This window comes from Bos taurus, chromosome 1 (assembly GCF_002263795.3).
Source record: "Bos taurus isolate L1 Dominette 01449 registration number 42190680 breed Hereford chromosome 1, ARS-UCD2.0, whole genome shotgun sequence".
In the NCBI taxonomy this organism is placed as follows: domain Eukaryota; kingdom Metazoa; phylum Chordata; class Mammalia; order Artiodactyla; family Bovidae; genus Bos; species Bos taurus.
The window spans coordinates 118,492,775-118,516,550 of record NC_037328.1 but is presented as its reverse complement, the minus strand read 5'-3'; the positions used below and the strand labels follow the sequence as shown (position 1 = coordinate 118,516,550).

The 23,776-nt window shown below is 43.1% G+C and overlaps 1 protein-coding gene across 3 annotated transcripts in view; it reads right to left on the bottom strand.

The window, feature by feature from the left end:
- The window catches only part of WWTR1 (WW domain containing transcription regulator 1), a 149,050-nt gene extending 128,957 nt beyond the window's left edge, over positions 1 to 20,093 (bottom strand). The window contains exons 1-2 of one of the 3 annotated variants that reach the window (XM_005201826.5): positions 19,834 to 20,093; positions 18,998 to 19,434 (exon numbers count right to left, since the gene is read on the bottom strand). In XM_005201826.5, coding sequence (XP_005201883.1) covers positions 18,998 to 19,428 — 431 coding nt within the window. In that variant the 5' untranslated portion in view covers positions 19,429 to 19,434; positions 19,834 to 20,093. Of the gene's footprint in view, positions 1 to 18,997; positions 19,435 to 19,833 lie in introns of those variants that run through there. The other 2 variants (XM_005201825.5, NM_001193047.1) reach the window with 2 other exon arrangements.
- Positions 20,094 to 23,776: the final 3,683 nt, after the last annotated feature.

The following is a 23,776-nucleotide window of genomic DNA, read 5'->3' as shown; positions in this document are numbered from 1 at the left end:
AGCTATTGTTATTCAGTCGCTAAGTTGTGTCCAATTCTTTGCGACCCCATGGACTGCCGCATGCCAGACTTCCCCGTCCTTCACTATCTTCTGGAATTTCCGAAAACTCATGTCCATTGAGTCAGTGATACCATCCAACCATCTCATCCTCTGTCGTCCCCTTCTCCTCTTGCCCTCAATCTTTCCCAGCATCAGGGTCTTTTCCAATGGGTCAGCTCTTCGAATCAGATGGCCAAAGTATTGGAGCTTCAACTTCAAATCTAATTTATAACTTTACATTCTTCTTTCCTTTATTCTCATCAGAAGAGGGTTTTTTTCCTGCTTTTCAGAGAGCTAAAAAAATGATAAAATTAAATTCTGGTTCTGTGTGACCTTAAGAAACTTGTAAACAATAAAAGAGCCCAAGCCAAATTTTAAAATAAAGATATTAATAATAGATATATGATATAGAAGGTGATGTTCCCAGGCGAACCATTTCTCCTGGGTTTATCTGGCGAAACTTCCTTTCAAGTTTGTTTGTGGATGTTGGTGATACCACTGAGGATGAACTTGAGGCTGTGTTTTTAAATACTTGCTAGTAACTAGCTCCTCTGACATCTCTCTGTATTCACTACCGACACAGTTGATCTGCTTAATTACAGTTTTGTTGATATCTCAAATTCCCCTTATTTACTCTGCATCCTGAAAAAGTCCTTTGAAATCTAAACAGTCCACTACCTCTCCAGCTCTGTTTGGAAAGGTTACAATCTTAGGATCCTTTGAAAGGAGAGTGGGGTTTGGGGAGCTATATTTCCAGCATGGAGTGGAATGTGAAAATAATCTGGGAATAGAAGGAATACACTGGATTTATTCTCAGCAACTTTTTCTCTCCTAATTTGTTATTGTTCTGCTTGAGGAAGTGATTTCTTTGAATGTATAATCAGACTGATAATTAAATACAAAGATTAGAATATATTCCAACTTGTAATACACTCTATGTATACTCCCTATGCCAATAAGCAGAGTACCCGTTTCTGCACACAGAATGTGCTCAATAAAAATCTACTGGCTTACTGCCTAGGAAAGAAGTACTAGATGATCTAAATAAAGGAGACATTTTAAATTATTTATATTTCTTTCAGCAGATATTAACTGAACTCCTATCATGTATGCTAGGCATTAGGCCGGGCACTGAAGATATACAAATGGGGTAAAATTTGGTTATTTGTCCTTAAAGAGTTCATAATATAAAGAATGGAAATAAAACATAAGTACTCTCCCTTGCAAAAAAGTCAAAATTGCCTATTATTTCTAACTCTCAAATTCAAATCAAACTCGTTGTACTTATTACATCAGATCTTAAAAGCATCCTTTTCTGCCCCTGACCACCCAGTACATTTTGATTATTTAAAAAGTATGTTCAGCGTCAGCCTTGATCTTTATAGATACTCCTTTGTACCAAGACATAGTAGACACGAAGGACACCACCATATCAGGTCCATATTCTGAGAGTTGACCTGCTGGAGAAATGAAATAAACCCATTCATTTAGCAACAAGCCTTGGGACTTCCGTGGTAGTCCAGTGGTTAAGAATCCCCCCGCCAATGCAGGAGACACAGATTCAATCCCTGGTGCAAGAAGATCCCACATGCCACAGAGCAACTAAGCCCACACCACAACTACTGAGTCCACGAACCTAGAGCCTGCGCTCCACAATACGAGAAGCCACGCCAAGGAGAAGCCCACGCACTACAATGAAGAGTAGCCCCCTTCACAACTCGAGAAAGCCCAGGCGCACCAGAAAAGACCCAACCCAGCATAGCCAAAAATAAATAAACAGATAATTTTAAAAAGCCTTACCCAACATTTTAATGTGTAATAGGAAAGATCAGTTGCCCAATTACCCATACAGATCAAATTACTATGGGATCTGGAGGAGAAAGAGGTCCTTCTAGCTAGTTGGTCTCATCAAATGTCAGAGAGGAGATGGGGTTGGCTGAGGGTTAACACACCAAGCAGGAGACAGAGAACATTTCAGGACAGTGAGAGAAATGATACACTACTGTTAATCAGAAGTCCAAGATAAGCCACTATGTATATCCAGAGGCCATAAGCACAAAATGGAGAGAAAACTGGAGCTATAAGCACCTTCAGGATTCTTATGGGCTGGCTACCCTCAATCCTGTTTATTCACATGTTCCCGAAAAATCACTCCACACTTAGATACACACATGCCTTGAGATGAAGGGGATCAACCAACAGCAAAAAGGGACACGAGTCCCCCAGTAGAGTCTAAATCCCATATTTGTCTTTTTAAAGTATTCATATGAAGGGCAATGGCATTAGCATAATACTGGCTCTAGACTTTGGAGTTTTAACCAAGGGTTCAAGATGACTTGTTTTCTTTTCTCTGTGCTTCCCTCGCTCTCTTGGCCAATTTCTCTTATCTCTTCCTTTATTTTTCTCTCTCCACCCTTCTCTGTGTAACTTTAAAAAAAAAAATTCAATGCCACAAGACTGTACATTTAAATTCAGCCCACATGACATTTCCTCCAAGTTTAATTGCTTCCATACAATTTATATCCGCTAGTCACGCTAGACCCCAGAGTATTAAACATGCTCTTTTACAAAGAAGCTCTTGTCCCTTAATAACTCCCATAATCAAAGTGCAGGAATTACGGGTAAGGACCAGCCGGATGACGGATGAAACAAACAGGTTTTTAAATTCACCCAAAGCAGGCTTCAGGCAGGATGCAAATCAAAGCCGGCCACTCTACCATCAGGCTTGAGAACAGAAACACTAGCTGAACAGAGATCTGGGGATCTCCGCACATCCAGACAGGAAGAAATGAAGTCATATATATATATATATAACTCAGATACCTTATCTTTGGGTTGACCCACAGTCAACAGCCACCCACAGTGTCGCTTAAAAATACCTGGCTACATTTTCTCTGCTTTCAAGCCCATCCCTCAAAGTTCTAATGATGGACTCCAGTGAGTGAAAGTCGCTCAGTCGTGTCCAACCCTTTGCAATCCCATGGACTGTACAGTTAGGGAATTCTCCAGGCCAGAATACTGAAGTGAATCCCCCTTCTCCAGGGGATCTTCCCAACCCAGGGATCGAACCCAAGTCTCCGGGATTGTAGCTGGATTCTTTACCAACTGAGCCACAACTCTTTAAATATTTATATATGTATTTGGCTATGCCTGGTCTTCATTGCAGCAGGCAGGTTCTTTAGTTGTGGCATGGGGGATCTAGTTCCCTGACCAGGGATTGAACCCTGGCCCCCTGCATTGGGTGCTTCGAGCCTCAGCCACTGGACCGCTAGGGAAGTTCCCAAGTCCACTCTTTAAATGAGTAAATCATTCTTCTTTGTTATTCTGAGCAGATTGAAGTTAGCTTTTCCATCTTACCACAGACAACTTGGGCAACATTTCTAGACTTGTCCTACAGCAAAGTAGTGTTAGTCACTCAGTCATCTCCAACTCTTTGTGACCCCACGGACTGTAGCCCACCAGGCTCCTCTGTCCATGGAATTCTCCAGGCAAGGATCCTGGAGTGGGTTGCCATTTCCTTCTCCAGGAGATCTTCCCCACCCAGAGATCGAACCCGGGTCTCCTGTACTGCAGGCAGATTCTTTACCATCTGAGCCACCAGGGAAGCCCGTCCTACAGCAAAGGACGTCTACAAACATCTCAACTTCTTTTATAAACCCTTATCTTTCTAAACACTTGTTCGACTTTTCCCACTATCTTCCCCACCTCTCAACAAATCACTTCCCTTGTGAACTTCAAAATTCACCCTTGTGATTTCATAACCACACGAGGCAGTAACAGGACTCTGGATTTCTGGATCTCCCTTATTCAGCTAGCCCACTCTGCACAAGAACTATGCCTACCTTTCTTACAAAAGCCTTCTAAGCAACATTTTCAGTCCTCCCCACCGGATTCAGACAGATAACTCTCCACCAGGATTTTTCCGAAAACAATTTTTTAATTCCATGCAATCTCTTCTTCTGCTCAAAAATCCATTCAGGGTAAGAGGAAAACAAAGTCAACTACTTACCAGATCCCCACCCTTGCTTCTTTAAGGATTTAGTGAAGGTTTCTATAGCTTTCCCCTTTGCCTACATTCCCTCATTGATTTTCATAGACCAATGATGTCTATGGATTAAGGGTAGAAGCAGTAGAGTCTGGATCAGCCATGTTACTCTAACCTTAGAAACTGGTGAATGGAAACATTCTGCTTGTTGCCAATGAATTACTTTTGACTTATTCTAATAAAGAAAAAGAAAACAATTCCCATGCTGTCACTAAAACACATGTCACTGAGGTTTTATTATTTTTACATCCTATATAGCTGTATTATTTATTGTAGTAGTCTAGATCTGGACATATTCTGAATCATAATCATTTCGTGCATCGAGTCATTAGACAAATCAAAGTAAAATCAGATTTTTAAAACATTCATTTAGAAGCTCCTACTTACATTTTGGAAAGGAAATCTTACATGTTAATGGCATTAGATATTATTTATTATGCAGTGTCATTTTATCTTGTTCCGCAATGTAACTTTTTTGTTTTACCCTTGGCCAACTTGACCTTCAAGGTACAAAACAGACATTGTTTTAAAAATCCATTTGTAATAAGTGTCAGTAAATATAACCTTTCACTTCAGCTGAAGCAACTCCACAGCATCAGTTTACAACCTCCGTGCTTACTGGGAAGTTTATAATACTCTTTTTCAGCAGCTCTCAAAACTAGACTCCAAAAAGATATGTACCAGTCGCTAAGGTGTTTACCAAGGCCCAGAATGACTTAAAATGCAAAACTTAACTCGCCACTGATGCTTTACTTTATGGTGAATATAGACAATGCGTTTAGTCAGATCATGGGCTTTTTTTATTCACACACATGAATAAGCTGGACATACCAATGCATGAGCAACCAGGAAATCGGAGTCCTTTAATGGTTTTCAACTAATTAACTAGGGTTGGCCAATTAGTAGGTTAAATGAAGTCCTTTAATGGTTTTCAACTAATTGACTAGGGTTGGCCAATTAGTAGGTTAAATGAAAAGCACTTTGGCAAAACCTGACTCATTTCACTTTGGCTAATAATTTTTAAAAAGGCTGTGCTAGTCCATCCCTTGTTCTAGCCACCTGCCAAAGTTTTCAGGCAAATGTTTCAACAATTCTGCATCCAGCCTTCAAAATAATTTATTTAATGTTGACACTCCAAATTGTCGATAATGACTCTGCACTCTCCTTTGCTCCCACTGTTAAATATCTGTTAATAATCACAGACGACTCAATAGTTATTAAAATGTAAGCCACAGATAAACACAAAGAACAATGGCTCCACTTTGTCCTGTGTGGGTTATGGTCCTTGGACCTTCGCTAGAGCACTTTCCCGAAGCCCCAAGCACAACTCTTGCCATCTTCAAGCTTACAGAAGTGTCAGATCAATAAATTTAACTATTTTCAGATCATAGATAATTAAACTTTTTTAAAAGCCTATGAAGAAAATGGACCATATTTTAAAAACCTATCTGGGGTACAGCTTAACATTTAAGTAGCTGATTCTTCCTCCATTTCCATCTTTCCTTTCTACAAGTTTTTATACAATATATATTTATGGATTCTATGCTAAAATGCACAAAGAGCCAAATATATTCTGGATGACATATTAGGTAACAAGAATTCATATGTGCCTAAAGTCCTAAATGCACAGGCTTCTACTGCTCATAGGACACAAAACTAAGACCCATAAGAGTGGTGACAATTGTACTGAAAAGTGTGTCTACAGAAAACACAAGTGATTTTATAAGCAGCACTGAAGTTTACTGCTTCTTTTATGGTTCTTAATCCCTTCTACTAAATTCACATGTTCACAGGAATCCCAAGCCAGTAACAGGACCACTAGATGCTCCCAAATTTGCAAAATTTCACTACAGAATGTATTCAAACTCAAACTAGTCTGACATAATCAAGCATGTTTTATTTACTTACATTGTGAAAGAGTAAACTGATCCAGAGCATTGACATGCATTATAATTTCAGAATCTACTTTACCAGCTATTAAAATCAGTCTGGCAAAATGAAGAAACAAAGATGGAAAGATAAACGCTCATCTGAAACTACAGTTACATAATATTCCAAACCATAAATTTTTAACTGATACTCTGCAAAGATAATCTGCTATTTTTATGGCTGCAATTAAGTATGACGCGTCTAGGCAGTAACAGTCCTGTGAGCTACAAACTGTGACAAAGTTTTGACCACAGCTGGGACTGGAGAAGGCAATTTTCCTCCTGGCAAGTGAGTATCATATCAATTAGAGTAATATTTTTACTCAAGTCTTATAACTTATCTCGGTTAGTTATAAAACACTGATTTCAGGCCTAATTTAACTGGTTGTTTAAATAAGCAAATGTGTGATCCTTCCAGACGGCCAGCAGACCTCTCCAGGGAAAACATCGGGCTCCTTAGAAGGACACCTCAGTGGAGGTGGGAACTGGTAGGCTATGACTTATATAACTCAGGGGCTTATTGTCATCATTTTTCTCTCTTCTATCCATAACTTTGTTTTATATTTTCCAAGTCTCCTATAAATGTGTTATCATTTGTTTATAATTTAAAACATAAAATGCTTTAAAGAAACAAACAAAAGCCATCTTATTCAATGTAGTACCCAATGTAGTACTTATTCAATGTAGCCCAACCCTGGAAAAAGAAAAGTGGCCCCAGGGGAAAAATCATTTGCTGGATATTTTTCAGTGCCCATCTTCCTCTGAGAAACATGCCATAAAATTAACCCTTCCTCTTTCTCGAACTTCCCTGAATTTCAGGCACTACTTTCTGGATTTCCTCATAAATATCTCTGACTCCTTCCTTCCTTTCCATCTCCTTCACCAAGTCTAGGAATTTCTCTTTTCTTCTCAATCTATGTGTAACCTCTCTCTAAGGAATCTCATCCACTCCTGGATTTGAATACTACTACTAATAATAATCTATGATCATAGTTATATAGATAATACAAACAAGACATAGTTGCCTGGGGGGGCATATATATATATATATCTCCCTTGATGGTGTGATCACTGACCTAGAGCCAGACATCCTGGAATGTGAAGTCAAGTGGGCCTTAGAAAGCATCACTACGAACAAAGCTAGTGGAGGTGATGGAATTCCAGTTGAACTATTCCAAATCCTGAAAGATGATGCTGTGAAAGTGCTGCACTCAATATCCCAGCAAATTTGGAAAACTCAGCAGTGGCCACAGGACTGGAAAAGGTCAGTTTTCATTCCAATCCCCAAGAAAGCCAATGCCAAAGAATGCTCAAACTACTGCACAATTGCACTCATCTCACACGCTAGTAAAGTAATGCTCAAAATTCTCCAAGCCAGGCTTCAGCAATACGTGAACCGTGAACTTCCTGATGTTCAAGCTGGTTTTAGAAAAGGCAGAGGAACCAGAGATCAGATTGCCAACATCCGCCGGATCATGGAAAAAGCATGAGAGTTCCAGAAAAACATCTATTTCTGCTTTCTTGACTATGCCAAAGCCTTTGACTGTGTGGATCACAATAAACTGTGGAAAATTCTGAAAGAGATGGGAATACCAGACCACCTGACCTGCCTCTTGAGAAATCTGTATGCAGGTCAGGAAGCAACAGTTAGAACTGGACATGGAACAACAGACTGGTTCCAAACCGGAAAAGGAGTTCGTCAAGGCTGTATATTGTCACCCTGTTTATTTAAATTCTATGCAGAGTACATCATGAGAAACGCTGGACTGGAAGAAGCACAAGCTGGAATCAAGAGTGCCAGGAGAAACATCAGTAACCTCAGATATGCAGATGACACCACCCTTATGGCAGAAAGTGAAGAGGAACTCAAAAGCCTCTTGATGAAAGCGAAAGTGGAGAGTGAAAAAGTTGGCTTAAAGCTCAACGTTCAAAAAACGAAGATCATGGCATCCGGTCCCACCACTTCATGGGAAATAGATGGGGAAACAGTGGAAACAGTGTCAGACTTTATTTTTCTGGGCTCCAAAATCACTGCAGATGGTGACTGCAGCCATGAAATTAAAAGACGCTTACTCCTTGGAAGGAAGGTTATGACCAACCTAGATAGCATATTCAAAAGCAGAAACATTACTTTGCCAACGAAGGTTCGTCTAGTCAAGGCTATGGTTTTTCCTGTGGTCATGTATGGATGTGAGAGTTGGACTATGAAGAAGGCTGAGCGCTGAAGAATTGATGCTTTTGAACTGTGGTGTTGGAGAAGACTCTTGAGAGTCCCCGGACTGCAAGGAGATCCAACCAGTCCATTCTGAAGGAGATCAGCCCTGGGATTTCTTTGGAAGGAATGATGCTGAGGCTGAAACTCCAGTACTTTGGCCACCTCATGCGAAGAGTTGACTCATTGGAAAAGACTCTGATGCTGGGAGGGATTGGGGGCAGGAGGAGAAGGGGATGACAGAGGATGAGATGGCTGGATGGCATCACGGACTTGATGGACATGAGTCTCAGTGAACTCCGGGAGTTGGTGATGGACAGGGAGGCCTGGCGTGCTGTGATTCATGGGGTCACAAAGAGCCAGACACGACTGAGCGACTGATCTGATCTGATCTGATCTGGGTATCTTTAACGTGTTAAAATGTTTCTCAGCCTCTTTTAAAGTTTCCAATACTGCTCATTATAACAAGAAGTACTACCATTCAAGCCATTATACAGCCAGTAACCTGAAAATTTTCCATTCATCTCCTTTTCTCACAGCCCTTATCTCCTCCATTACCAAATCCTATCCAATTTACCTCTTTAGTGTCCCTGAAATGATTTCACTAGCCCTCAAATGACTGATTTCACTTCTTCCCTTTTCCAGCACCACCAAAGCAATTCCCCCATGACTGAGTCACTCATGTGAGTGAGTACCTTCATTCCAGAGTGGCAGAATATTCAAGTTATGGCTTGTGAATTCTGAAACTGCAGTTAAAATGTCTATCCCCATTTCATCCCAGTACAACCCACATCCTGATCGGTTTTGGAGCATCAAGGACATCAATTTTCCAAACCACAAAGCCAAATCCCAGTCTCTGAACTATAGTTACCCCAATGAGGCTTTTCGCCCATCAAGAACCTCATGAAGTTCTCCAGAATTTAACTCATATCTATACTCAGTCCTGAGGGTGTGTGAGGACCAACCAGAAAAAGAGACCACCTAAGCTGTGGTTCCCAAGATCCCCAAACAACCAACTGATGCAAGTATAAATGAGGTCATGTGTATACATAATAAATCCCTGGAAGATACACAAGCAAATGTGAACAGTGACTCCATTGAGTAAAACTAAAGGGTGGAGTACTTTTATTTTTCACTTTACATTCTTCAGCTCTGCTTAAATTTTTTGATGAGAGTATATTAAAAAGCCATCTTTTGGGGGTGAGGGGGGGAACTGCAGGATCCTACTTCCCCAACCAAGTTTCAACCTGAGCCCCCAGCAGTCTGAGCACGAAATCCTAACCACCAACCCACCAGGGAATTCCCCAAGTGTCATGTTTTAAAAAGAAATTCAAAGATAAAACCAAGTCAGTAAAAGTTATGTTTGTTCACTTGGGTTATATTTCTTTTGCTTGTGTTTTCTACTTTTTTGATGGATTAAAGGATTGTCACAGTTGCTTCTCAACCTGTGAACCCCAAGAAAGGTTTTTCATGGACAAATTGGGAGACAGACAAATATTCAGTATTTCAGTATTTGCAGAAAATCCATCACAAAGAAATATATATTTTTAATAAAAAAAATCTAGTATATACATTTCCCCCCAGTGAACATGTTCTGTTTTGGCACCCCACAACATCTCTGAATACCCATCCTTCATCCATCTTCCTCACCACTGCATTTAGTACATCGAGCTAGGGTTCTAAATTTTCAGTCCAGGCAGGGGACAGATATGATTCCTGAACATGAAGATTCCTACAAGGAATTCCAGGCTGTAAGCTTGCAAAGATTTAAAAGAAAATATTACAGGATTCTTTCCTTATCAAGCATCTACCTATGTGCCAGGCACTGTGCTCGGGTTATACAATGACAAAGCAAGGAAAACATCCACTCTTGCCCTCGTGGAAGTTACAGTGTAGTAAGAAAGAGAAATAAATCAGTAATAAGGGTAATTTCAGGCAGTCCCGTGGTTGGGACAGCCGAGTTTCCACTGCAGAGGGCTTGGGTTCTATCCCTGGTTGGAGAACTAAGATTGCACACACAGTGAGGCACAGCCAAAAAAAAAACCACACACACACACACAAAGAAAAACACACAGTGATACAGCGGCAATGCTAATCTGGGGAGACACGGAGGGCTATGGGAGAACCTAGCCAAAGCATCTAAGCCAGTGCGGGGGCTGTGAGTCAGGGAAAACCTCCTGCAGGGCTGGCACCTCAGCTGATGCCTGAAGGTAGTGTGGGTGTTAACCAGGCAAAAAGCAGGGAAATAATGTTCCAGGCACAGGTAGCAGCTTGTGCCAAGTTCCTGAGGCCAGAAGGAGTGTAGCCAATGGGAGAAACTAAAAGCCATCCAGACCAGCTGGAAGTTTCAGATCTGTAACCATAATAGAAATGACTGACTTATTGGGACACACCTCAAAGCGCTTCCAAGCTGGGAGAGCAGCTGCACACAGGTCAGAAAGGGGCTTTCAGCCTGATTGTGTCTGTATTCTTCATGATTCTCCAGCTAGACTGTCAGCTGCCTAGGGTCTGAAAACCTGCCCGATTTCTCCCCTCTCCACACAGTGCCCTGAACGGGCACATAAGAGCAGTGCAGTGATTTTTCCTGGTAGATGCTGAACCAGTTAAGATCTCTTAAGGTGGCACAAAGGCAAGGCCCCATCACCATCTCAACCAGGAACAAGAACAGGAATAAGTCAACTTTCAGGGGAGCCAGGCATGGCACTAAGCACTTGGCATATATTGCTGATTTCACTTCATCGAACATCATTTTTCCCCTTGTCATCTGCTGTGTCTAGATGGAACATTAAATAAAAGCTAGAAGTCCAAGAAAGAGAGCATGCAAATTAAAAATATATCAAAGGAAATTCAGAAGATCTGCTGCCATCAAGTCTACTTCTTATCCTGACTTCTATGGAGAAATTTGGTTAAGATTTTAGCAATTACTGTGTCAAATATGTTCCCTGGTGGCTCAGACAGTAAAGAATCTGCCTGCAATGCAGGAGACCCGGGTTCAATCCCAGGGTTGGAAAGATCCCCCTGAGAAGGGAATGGCAACCCACTCCAGTATTCTTGCCTGGAGAAGTCCATGGACAGAGGAGGCTGGCAGGCTACCCAGTTCATGGGGTTGCAAAGAGTCACACGACTGAGGGACTAACACTATCGTGCATAACTGAATCACTTTGCTGCAGAGCAGCAATTAGCACAACACTGTAATTCAACTACACTTCAATAAAAACTTTTTAAAAAGAAAGAAAAAGAAAAGAACCCCAAACAAGGAAAACACAGGCAGTTCCCAAAGAGGACTTCCTTGGTAACAAAAGCTCCAGGCTTCAGTTACTGAGCTAAGGCTTTCAGATTCCCTCATGCCCCACACATCTACCCAAATCTACCCCTCCATCTTCCCTTGCCTCTGTGCTTGCTCTCTCCTGTGATTTTTACCCTACTTATCCTGATTTATGTTTATTGTGCAACATTTGTAACATACAGGAAAACAGAAACTAGACAAGAAAAATCTCCATAATCCCACAAATGACCATTGAAAACACTTTGTTCATGGAACCCTCTATCAGACAGACACACACACATACTTTTTTAAATAGTATCAGGATTATGATACTTACACAAGGTACCATAACTGTTGGGTCTTTTTTATGTTATACCCCACTTGTTTGATATTTAAGGCCATTTCTTATCTCTAAGCATTGGTAACTGACTATTAAACCAAGAAATACAAATGAAAGCCTAACACATACACAAAGCATACTGAAAAGAAAAACTATAACTTGATTTAAATATGAAACTCTCAACTAGAGAAGTAACAGTGAAGGTCACAAAAAGGCTTCCCAAAGTCTACAGAACATTCCTGGGTGGATGGTAAGAGATGACAGTTGGAGTAAAATGTTCAAAAATTAAATATGCTTGTGAAATATTGGTTTAAAAATGAACTAGCTTTGTAATAAGTGACTCTGGAATCATTAATGCGTATTGTGAAATTCCAAAAGAGGGATAGAGCATGCAACGTATCTCAAATCTATTGGTCTTTGTGAACTTTTGTTCACAAAGTATCTGAGTGGACTAGGGTTCCTAGGAATACACTTTGGAAAACTGCTCTGCTGATATTTCAACGCACTAAAATATTCACAGTCCCTCAGTGGACAGGCCATCCCCTCAGAACTTGCCCTTCAACAATAAGTTTATTACTTCAACCCCCAGTCTTCCTAATCATACTTTTTAATAAAATTATCTTCTGGATTGGTGGGTTCTTTCACTTCCATCACCCTCTTCTGTGGTTAGATATTTCCTGACCCCAGGAGGGAGGAAAGGAAAGACAAGGATGATAAGGGTATAATTCCCACTTGTCTTAACTCAATTTGTCAACAGACAGAAATTAAGATCACTCAACCCTTTAAGCAATTTATTCCTAATCAATCTCTGCAATTATAAAGACAATGAGAAGTACCCTTTTCTCCTTTAAGCTACTTTACTCACATTACCTAACTATATTTCATCAGGAACACATCCAATCCTGGAATAAATTAGGTCATCCTCCCGCCATGTCACAGCTGTGTTCCCTGCAAAATGGTATGGATTCATGAATGGTGAAAATCTCAATGAGAAAATATAGTCATTGTCCATAGACTACCCATTTCTGGTTGATTTGCTTTATCATCTCTCTTGCTCTCTCTCCAACAATGAGAGCTCCAAATCTGATTGCCCAGACTGAGCCTGGAAGCAAACCCTAGTGCTCCACCCACCACTCCAAAGTTATCTGGTCACCAAGGATACCTAATTACAGGGACTAATTATGGGCAGTAATTGGCATGAGGCAACAGAATACAAGGGTAGGACAGGTTTGAGAATCACAAATCTAATCCCATCTCTGCCACGTGCCTGTTATGTGACCCTGGGTCATGTACTCAACCTTATTGTGCCTCAGTTTCCTCAACAGTAAAATGGTATAATAATATGTACCTGTTCATAGGTCACTGTGAGGGTTAAAAGAAAGAATATGTGAAAAGCACCTAGGGTTCTGAATAAAGTTTCCACACACAAGTGTCAGGAGTGGGCTCCATGGGTGCTTCTGATCTCCCTGAGAAGCAACGATTCAGCTCCCCGCCTCCTCTGGCATAGAACAGATAATCAACACATGTCAGTTACCTCCCCTTCTCATCTCTCCCCACTTCTCAATCCCACTCCCCTTCCAACTCCAGCCCACACACAAAACTAGCAGCCACAAGCCAAATTATAAAAATCAGAAAGTAGACTTTCCTCAGAAGTGATTGGATACCTTTTGCCCAAGATGCTGCAGCAAAAAGCCACCATGCCCCAAGGTGGGGATCCCTATTTAGGTTTTTTTAACACAAAGATGGACTGTCAGTTCTTATTTTCGACTTTAAAAATCAGCTTGCAATTCCAGATCCAGGCTGTCATTCAGCGCCAAACCTTAATTAAGAGCCAAAATTAGTTTACCCTACTACCAAAGTCTCTGCATCTGATTTTGGCCAGGTAGACAAGAGTATGCATGTGGGGAGGCAAGAATGAACTTGTACTGAAATTCGACTATGTACCAGATACTTCAGGTATGTTATCTAATCTTCCAAATACCATGAAATAGGTATTATGATCCTTATTTTACAGACAAGGAAACTAAGGCAGCAAATAATTTTTTTTGATTGACAAAGGCTCTTCATGAAAACAACGACATTATCTAGTCAACCAAAGGTAAACAGAGAAAACCAGCCAGAGTCAGTTCTTTTTTAAGAAAAGTAAAACTTAACAATTTTAAACGAAATCTTTTCTAACTGAAAAGAATTTGAAAACTTTACCTCCCACAAACATCTCTTAAGAAGTTACTGAAGTTTGTACTTCAGCTTTTCTAGCCATGGAAAGAAAGAGAAGTCCTAGGATGACAGTCCTGTTGTAGGTCTAGAGAGAAACCAGAATGGGACACAAAGATTAAGGAATCTGGACATAAAAGCTTAAGGAAAAGAAACCTGACAACCAAGGGGATTTCGAGCCTAGAAAATTTTGAGATCATAATAAAGGCAAATAACATATCAATGCATAAAAAGGCGATTAGAAATACTAAGAAAAAAAATCTTTAAGAAAGTCAAGGTCCAAATATGAAGAAACTAAAAGGTGACACAAATTTAAACAACTGATGAAAAGTGAAAAGAAAGAATCCATTTGACTTTGTTGCTGGATATATCCTCCTGAGTGTTTCAGGAGTGCTGACACCAGACCCAGTGTGCAAGTCTAAGACCCAATCTAATACACAAGGCAGTAAATTATATTAAATGTTGCTTCCAGTTTTTCAACTTCAAGAAGAATTTACGAATACAGTCAATTGGGGGGCAAAGCACAAAATTTTTATTAGTCATGGATTCAGAGCTTTGGAATGTTGAGGTGTCACAAACAAAAAGCAAACTGTGGAACTGCCAGCCACCCAAATCTCCTTGACTTACAAAATGGGGAGTCAAGAAATACTGTCAAAAGTTTCCAGAAAATAACAAAGGTGACCTAACAGACAAACTCAAAATAATGTAAATATCAAACTTGGGAGAGGAAAAAAGAAACATTTTAAGGAGCTACATTTCTCATTTTCTTCAGTTCAGTTCAGTTGCTCAGTCATGTCCGACTCTTTGCAACCCCATGAATCGCAGCACGCCAGGCCTCCCTGTCCATCACCAACTCCCGAAGTTCACTGAGACTCACGTCCATCGAGTCAGTGATGCCATCCAGCCATCTCATCCTCTGTCATCCCCTTCTCCTCCTGTCCCCAATCCCTCCCAGCATCAGAGTCTTTTCCAATGAGTCAACTCTTCGTATGAGGTGGCCAAAGTACTGGAGTTTCAGCTTTAGCATCAGTCTTTCCAAAGAAAACCCAGGACTGATCTCCTTTAGAATGGACTGGTTGGATCTCCTTGCAGTCCAAGGGACTCTCAAGAGTCTTCTCATTTTCTTATTAGGAGTTAAATATTGATAACAATAGTGGTAAAAGCATGTTACTTAAAGGGTTAAGAAGGTAAGAATCTAAGAATTAAATACAGAAACAGTTTTTTAAAAAATTTAAAAGTTGCCTCTGTGAGCCTTGAGAAATTTTGACAAAAATAAATTTCTACCACACATTACAGAAAAGGCTAAACACTAAAATTATTACTAAAACCTGGGAGTGGCAGCAAATGTTACAGCTGGAATTATATTTAAGAGTAGGGATATAGAATTCTCTTATAGAATATGTTATTCAAATACAATTTTTCTGTAAGAATGGAAAGTTCTACTGAAGCCAGATCATTTTCTTCTTTATAATTCTCTATTTTCTGGTCTAGATACACCAAATGTATTCCATTTATAACCAGACATTTTTTTTTTTTTAATTTTAATGTGATCAGTGTTCAAACCCTGTTGCCCAACACCTACACACCCCAACCTGATTTATGAGCTGTAGAGAACAGCAGAAACGGTGCAGTCATCTCAGAGGCCCTGAGTTTTAACATGGCCTGGTTCCATCCAGCCCACAGTTAAATGGCACCCTAACATCACAGGGAAGGTTTGAACACTGAGAAAAGGTGTCCTTTAACAGGTGTCAGAAAATAATTACATTGTATACATAAGAACAATCTTACCTGAGAAAATAACAAAAACTGTTTAAAGCCTCTTAGATGTCCAGGCTTTATATCCTACATAGCTCATTGTTCAACTGGGGAAGTGACATGGGGATTAAGTGGGGCATGGAAAAGGGAAAATTGCTCCTGAAGTAAAGGCAACAGATTAGAGGGCCAGTCCACCAATAAATAAGCACGTGACTTTCCCAAAGTCATGTTGATACCCTTCCCTGGCCTCAATTTTCTAACCTTCCCCTAAAAAATGACCTTGTCAATTATGAAATGATTTGATTTCTGATTTATAAAGCCCTCTACTCCTGACAGAATCAAGAATACGATTCTACTGCTAGCCCCATTTCACAGATGATGGTGCAAAGTCATGGGTAGATTTTTATGAAAATTAATCCAGGGTCAGCGGCCATCATTTTCCAAGCTTCTACTTAAATCCACCAAGATACACTGCTTGATGAAACAAAATATGACATATAACGTTCACCTTATTCCAACTTTAACAAAGCTCCGAAAGAAATTCAGAGAACTCTTGGAAGAGTTCTTTATCTCAAAAGACAATGATCACAGTGATTTAATTTCTTAAATTCCCTTAGCTACTTGGCCAACAATTTTCAAGGATTGTTATCAGCTCAAGCCTACAGCCCTATTATCTACATGTTTTTCCAGTTGTTGTCATCGCTGATTGTACAAAGGAGATTCACCCAGCTTTGGACTGAGGAGTGGCTTTCTGTTATTGTTGTTGTTTAGTTGCTAAGTTGTGCCCAAGTCTTTTGCGACCCTATGGGCTGTCCATGGGATTTTCCAGGCAGGAATACTGGAGTGGGTTGCCATTTCCTCCTCCAGGGGATCTTTCCCACCCAGGAATTAAACCCATGGTTCCTGCCTCATCTCCTGGATTGCAGGTGGGTTCTTCATCACTGAGCCACCCGGGAAGCCAAGGAGTGGCTTTAGTTGGGGGGATAAGGCAGATGTAGCAGATCAATTTTTTCTAAACCCAAGGCTAACTTCCACTTTTCACGAACATATTTTTGAGCTACTCCAATCATTCAAAATGTGTATAAAAGAGAATTCTTTTGTTTTGCTTTTGTTTAGGGATCTTTTCCCCTAGCTTTCCTCAGACATTAGGCAAGACTAGCTCTTATTTCTTATTTTTAGCAACCAGTTATACCGATCGCATATCATATATATTTGTGTATGTATATATATAAACATAGTTCAAAAATCATTTGGGACCAAAAATATTTTCCAAAATTATTGTAAAATATTGGGTCTTTTTCTATTTGTATGTACTATTAAGTCCATTTCTACAAAAGTCACAATAACATATTCAAAACTGCATTTACCTAAATAAGCAACACAACATGCTGCTTCAGACCTTTATATGGTATATAAGGGCTGGAGCTAATGGTAAAGAACTTGCCTGCCAATTCAGGAGACACAAGAGATGCCCGTTCAATCCCTGGGTCGAGAAGATCCCCTGAAGGAGGGCAAGGCAGCTAACTCCCATATTCTTGCCTGGAGAATCCCATGGACAGAGGAGTCTGGGAGGCTGCAGTCCATAGGGTTGCAAAGAGTCGGAAATGACTTTGCACATACACACAGTATATAAACTAATGCCATCCTTTAGAACAATATCATCACACTTAGAAAAATGTCATGCTATTACATCACATACTTGAATTCCACCAACTATTTAGATCAAAGCACTCAGTATGTGTCCACACTAGCACTCAATAACCAGAAGACCAGTTGTGGACTAAAACGATCAGCAACTGTTTCGGACAAGGGCTTCTCAGCGCTACATCAACCCCACCAATAACAAAGAACTCCTTCTTGCACAAGATGTCAACAGCTTTGGGATGGAGAAGAAATAATTGGCTACCAGTATGAGTAAAATGGTTGGCTATTATAAGCCTCCATCCATCACTGTGTATTTGTTATCAGGTCCACTCATAGAGCCTGGTGGGCTGCCGTCTATGGGGTCGCACAGAGTCGGACACGACTGAAGTGACTTAGCAGCAGCAGCCTCTCATAGCAATCAAAGTATCAAATATTACCTTATTAAAATTGCACATAACAACTTCTAAACTACTCTATTTTATGTATATATAGGCTTTAAAATAAAGTCTAAGGCAAGTTCTCAGAAGACGAGTTTTCCTCCACGGCAATCAACAGCCAGCCAGTGCAGGCAATCCTGAACCAAGTGCTCCAGTTGGCAGGACTTCTATCCAGGCCATTGATGGCCTGACCCCACCATGACCTCACTGGTTATGTTTCAAGTTCTAGCTTGGCTTCTCCTTCAGAATATAATTATTTTAGGGTACCACAACTGAAGCAACCTTCTTTATGCCTGTGAATACATTTTTCTACACAGTCTAATTCCACTCGAATGTAAAATTCACTACATCGAAAAGCCAGAACAACCTGTCGGGAAATACTACAAAGCAGCTCCTGATCGATGATATTCTAGGTTACCGAGTGCAACACAATAGAACTCCTGACCCAATTTCCACACAATTGATTTGTCCAGCCCACAACTACTTCTCCACGCAGTTCCTAATTACATCACTGGGGGGTGCTGTATGGTCATTACGTCACCGAACTGGGAGCTGTAAGGCCTAAGTCAGTGAGTGTTCCCTTTTCCAGTGGAGAGACAGCAGACCACCTCCAGTAACAGAAGTTCCTCTCTCCTCCCCAAGCCTCAGTTCTGTTCTAGAACTATCTTGATGTCACATCGCAGTGCACCAGCCTAGGAGTTACCTGACTTAGAGTGGGCCGGAAAGGAGTAAGAGTTTGGGTCCAGAAGTCAAAGTACTCCAGTATCAGTACTCCAGACTCAACGCATAGTCATCTAGGTGTTTCACGAGAATTCTGCCCAAGTACTTTTTTCTTCTACCTCGAAGAATTTTCATGTCCTGAAAATCTCGCAACTTCCCGGATCCTGGATGAACTCCACCAGCCCCAGCTTCTGATCCCTTACAATTCCAACACCCTAAAACTAACTCCCACTTCCAGCCTCCCAGATTTCTGGAAAAAAGCCGTGCAAGGACACACATTAACACGCAGGCACCCACACGCCAAGTATGCACGCACGGTCACGAATACGCACAAGAACAAGCGCGCGCGGCCTGGGTATTGTGACTCTGTGTCCCCCTCTTGCTCCAGGCTGACTTACTTGAGGAAGTACCTCTGACCAGTGGCCGTAAAGGTCATCTCCCAGCCCGGGGGCAGCGGCAGCTCGTCGGTCACGTCGTAGGACTGCTGACGGAGATGTGCGTGCTGCTGCGCGGGGCTGACCGCGGCGCCCGCGCCCGTGCCCAGCTGCAGGGACGCGGGGGACGAGTGCGAGCGGACGTGCTGGGCGCCGCCGGCCAGTCGGGGCCCCGGGTGGCCGCCGGACGAGTCGGTGCTCGACTGGCGCGAGTGCGAGCCGGAGTCAGGCTCCTTGAAGAACGATTCGGGCAGGATCTTCTTCCGCCACGAGCTGGGCTTGGGATTCATCACCGAGTTGAAGAGGGCTTCGAGGTCCGTGTCTAGGTCTTGAGTGACGTGGATCACTTGCTGCCCGGGTGGCGGGAGCGGTGGGGGCGCCGAAGCCGGATTCATCTTCTGCTAGGAGAAAGGTCAGATTAGCTTCTTATTGAAGGTCTGAGAATTAAAGGGGAGAATAGAGAGAAGAGACAGATAGGTGTCCGCCTCGGGATCCCAGACACCCAGCACTTAGACCAGCAGGATGGGGGAGGGGTCCCTCCTGGCCTCCAGAATTATGCAACTTTCTTGAAGCCAAGAAGTTACCAGGAAAGGGGGAGGGGGTGTCTGCTGGGAGTTAACTGCACTGGAGACGCTAATGAAACTGCTGGTGTCTAAGGACAGGTCGAAACTACCCAGAGCAGGCAGCGCCCTCAAAGTCTCAACCCGAGCCAACTCCAAGACGTCTCCACTCGGTAAGCCCGAGGAGCCGGGCGCCCTGGCGTGGTGCGGGGTGAGCGGGCGCGCGCCAGCGGGCACTACCTGGGCGCGCAGCGAAGCCGAGTCTGGGCGTGCGGTGGCCGCCGTCCCGCCCGAACTCGCCGTTGGGCCTGGGTCGCTCGGCTGCGTCCCGAGCTTGCAGGGCTGGAGCTGGGGCCCGGCTGGCAAATCCCGACCCTACTCGGTGTCTGGCAGCCGAGAGGCTTCGGCTCTCACATCCCCCGAACTGGCCTCAGGCGCTCGCGCTCCGCGGAGAGGCGGAGAAGCAGACTGCGCGGCCGCCGCGGATCCCGGACTGTCCCATAAACAAAGTTTGGAGCAAACTCCCACTCCCAGGAAAGAGGCGGGTCCGAAAGTTGAGCTGTTGAATTATGCATTACCTCCAAGTCCCGAGCCTGCCTACCCCTTCTCGTCCCTCCCTTTCCTCCTCCTCCTCCTTCCACCCTGGCACCAGAAAACCCTGGGCGTGCTGGGTACTCTGCAGGATAAGAGAAGATGGGTGCCCCCCACCCACTCCTCCTGGTCGCGCTGACCTCTCTCGCGGAACCCTGGATCTGCATTCCTTTGATTTTACCACGGACTTGGGGCGGGATCAAAGGGAAAGTGGCCCGAGCCTGTTTAATCAAGGACTTGTGGACCGAAACCAGGCTGGGGGCGGCGGAAGACACGCGAGTAAGGGGCCCAGACAGAAGAAGGGCGGGTTCTGGGTGCCGCGCCTTCTCTTCGTGCCGGGTACCGAGGCCGGGAGGCCGGAGCGCGGCACTGATCAGTGATTCTAAGGGCGGGCCCGGGTACGCTCCGACGCGGGGAGACACCAGCGAGGCCAGCCTTTCCACGGGAGGCTGCATGTGACCATATTTGGTCTGGCGAGGAGGCATCTCGGCTGTTTGGCTTTCAATTGTCTGCTCGTGCGCAGACGGTGCCCAGAAAGTGCCTCTGTCGCTAGGGATGCGACTTCGCCAACTAGTTCACTGTAAACAAACAAGCTTGAAACCATTTATCAGTTCTTTTTTCCTCTCCAGGGTGACTCGGGTCACCAGGGGTTGAGAAGAAACCTGGGCAAATCTTCGGTGCTGGAAAGGGACAGCATGCCCCCCCCCCCCCCGCCCCGCGACATCCTCGCGGGTCGTGGGAGGATTGGAATGTCCCTGACGCCCTCCAGAGAGCCTGGAACCGGGATGGAACCGGAACAGGTGGCTGGGAATTGAGAGGGTGCGCCAGTGACCCGGAAAAAACCACCCACCCTCCCACCGACTGGATCTGGGCGTGGGATGGAGACCCCCTGCTTCTAGATCTGGCCTAGCAAGACAGCTGCGGGAAGTAGGAGGCGGCCTGGCCCTCCAAAGCAGCTCGATTCCTTCTTTTCCTTGTCCCCTCCCGTCGGGGGGGGGGGGAAGAGGAGAGTGGTGTGCGAGGTAAATTCGGCTTCAGAAAACCCTTACCCCACCCCACCCTACTGGATTCAAACATAAGCTTATGAAATAAGTCACATGAGACAATATATGTAAAGCGCTTTGCAGACATACCTGCCTACATACCTTTTTGTTAAATAAAAGTGCAAGTATTGTGCCTCCACATTTTTATTAGAGTAGAACAAAATCAAAATTAAAATCTGGAGTTGCTGTGAAGGAGAAAAGTGTATGGGAAAGACAAGGCCATCCTATAGTTTTGCCATGGAAAGGGTAGGAGTATTCAGAGCACATTCCCTGAATGGCTGCTCCCTGTCACTGCCCAAAACAGAGCAGAGGGCACCTATGTGAGCCCCCTTCTTCATTATCTATATCTGAGGGTGTGCTCCTCACAGACTGGGAAAAATCAAAGCTGCCTGAGAGATCACTATCAAAGGTAAGCAGAGCATGGCTCCTCTAGGAAACTCTGAAACTGTTTTCCATCAGTAAGTCCTCTGCCCACAGGACCAGCAGAGGGAAGGGGAAGCTGCTGCAGGTCACTCCATGGGAAGTAGCATCTTTGCAAGCTATTCTCAAAAGCCACCACAGTTGCAACAATAGGGAATTAGCTTTGAAACTACAGGAAGTGAATGGGACCAAAGGGTTACTAATTGAGAAGCCTCTTGACAATGAAAGGATGGACCTTTAGGGCTAGCCCTATTGCAGGGAGGTCCTCACCCAGGAAGGAAGGTCTTGCTTCTTAGGAAATACCTGGTTGCTAGAAAAGAGGAAATTACTGAGGGAATCATGAGGTTAATCAGCCAGGGAGAATTAAGGTTGAGGTTGGGTGGGCAAGGATGCTGTCATTCCTTGCCAAACTTCAAGCCCTAGATAATGGAGGACAAAGTAGACGCCTGAAATGGGAAAGGCTCTGATCATGTGAGAGCTCAAAGGGAAAACTCCCAGTTCCCAGTCTATAAGATATGATAGTGGGTGGCTGAAGAGATTTGCTTCAGTGCTTCAAACAATAGTTTCAGATTAAATAACATTTACAGTCACCTTATATAAGTGTCTGTCTACAATGTGGGAGACCTGGGTTCGATCCCTGGGTCGGGAAGTTCCCTGGAGAAGGAAATGACAACCCACTCCAGTACTCTTGCCTAGAAAATCCCATGGACAGAGGAGCCTGGTGTCCGTGGAGTCGCAAAGAGTTGGACATGACTGAGCAACTTCACTATATGTGTATCAGGTAGTGCCCTGTAAGAGACAGGAGACAAGTGTATAATGAATCTCCAGAGGAAAATACCTGAGGCAAAGTAGTTCAACTCTCTATTCCTGAGTTTTCCTCATTCTACATTAGGAACAATAACAGTACCCACCTCACAAGATTTTAGATTAAAACAAATTTTAGTCGGCCCTTTTTTATCCCTTGGATTCCACATCCGCAGTGGATTAAAAAAAAAAAAAAAAAATCCAGAGTTCCAAAAAGCAAAACTTGAATTTACACCACACTGACAACTATTTCATAGCATTTAATTGTATTAGATATTATAAGAAATGTGGAGATGATTTAAAGTATGTCGGAGGATATGTGTAGGTTATATTTAAATACTGCACCATTTTTATATAAAGGACTTGAGCATCCTTGGATTTGGGTTTCAGGGGGCGTTCTTTCTGGAGCCAACCCCACACACACACACAGTGATACTGAGGGACAGTCAGTTCAGTTCATTCGCTCAGTCGTGTCCGACTCTTTGTGACCCCATGAATCGCAGCACGCCAGGCCTCCCTGTCCATCACCAACTCCCAGAGTTCACTCAGACTCACGTCCATCGAGTCAGTGATGCCATCCAGCCATCTCATCCTCTGTTGTCCCCTTCTCCTCCTGCCCCCAATCTCTCCCAGCATCAGAGTCTTGACAAGTGTGTACAAATTTTATCTGTTCTCCCATGCTTATCTCTATTCTCTATGTGGGGCAAGTAATTTAACCTCCCTAAATCACAGATGACTCATTTACAAATTGGAGATACTATTGTTGTAGTCTGTGACACTGCTGCCCTTCAGTGGACCACCCTTCTGTTGGTCACACCCTCATGGAGTCCCTCCCACTTAAATCTGGACTGGGCCAGTGACCTGCCTTCACCTGGAAATGCAGCCCTGCAGCTGTGCTGGTTCCCTCTTTGAACCCCTAAGGAGGTGTGAAAGTTTCTGCTTTTGTACTTTGGGGAGATCTGAGCCAGTGGGGAAGAAGTGCAACTATTTTGCAGGAGAAACCAGGTGGAGAGGAAGAGACCCTGAGATAGGGGAGAGAGAGAAGTCCAGCCATCTAGCACCCAGCCACCCACCAGGCGACGGCAAACAAGTCAGTGGTCAGCATCAAAACCAACAGAACCACAGAGCCCAGTGCAGCCCAGATTGTAGAAGTATGAACAAATAAAATTAATATTGTTTTAAGCTACTGAAGTTTGGAATTTTTTTAAAAATGAAGAATGGGCATTCTAAAAATTAAAAAATAAAGTTCTTAAATTCTGTTACCTGCTGAAGTATTTAATAAATAATGGCTGTGATTTATGGGCTAAGACCCATAAAATAGATAA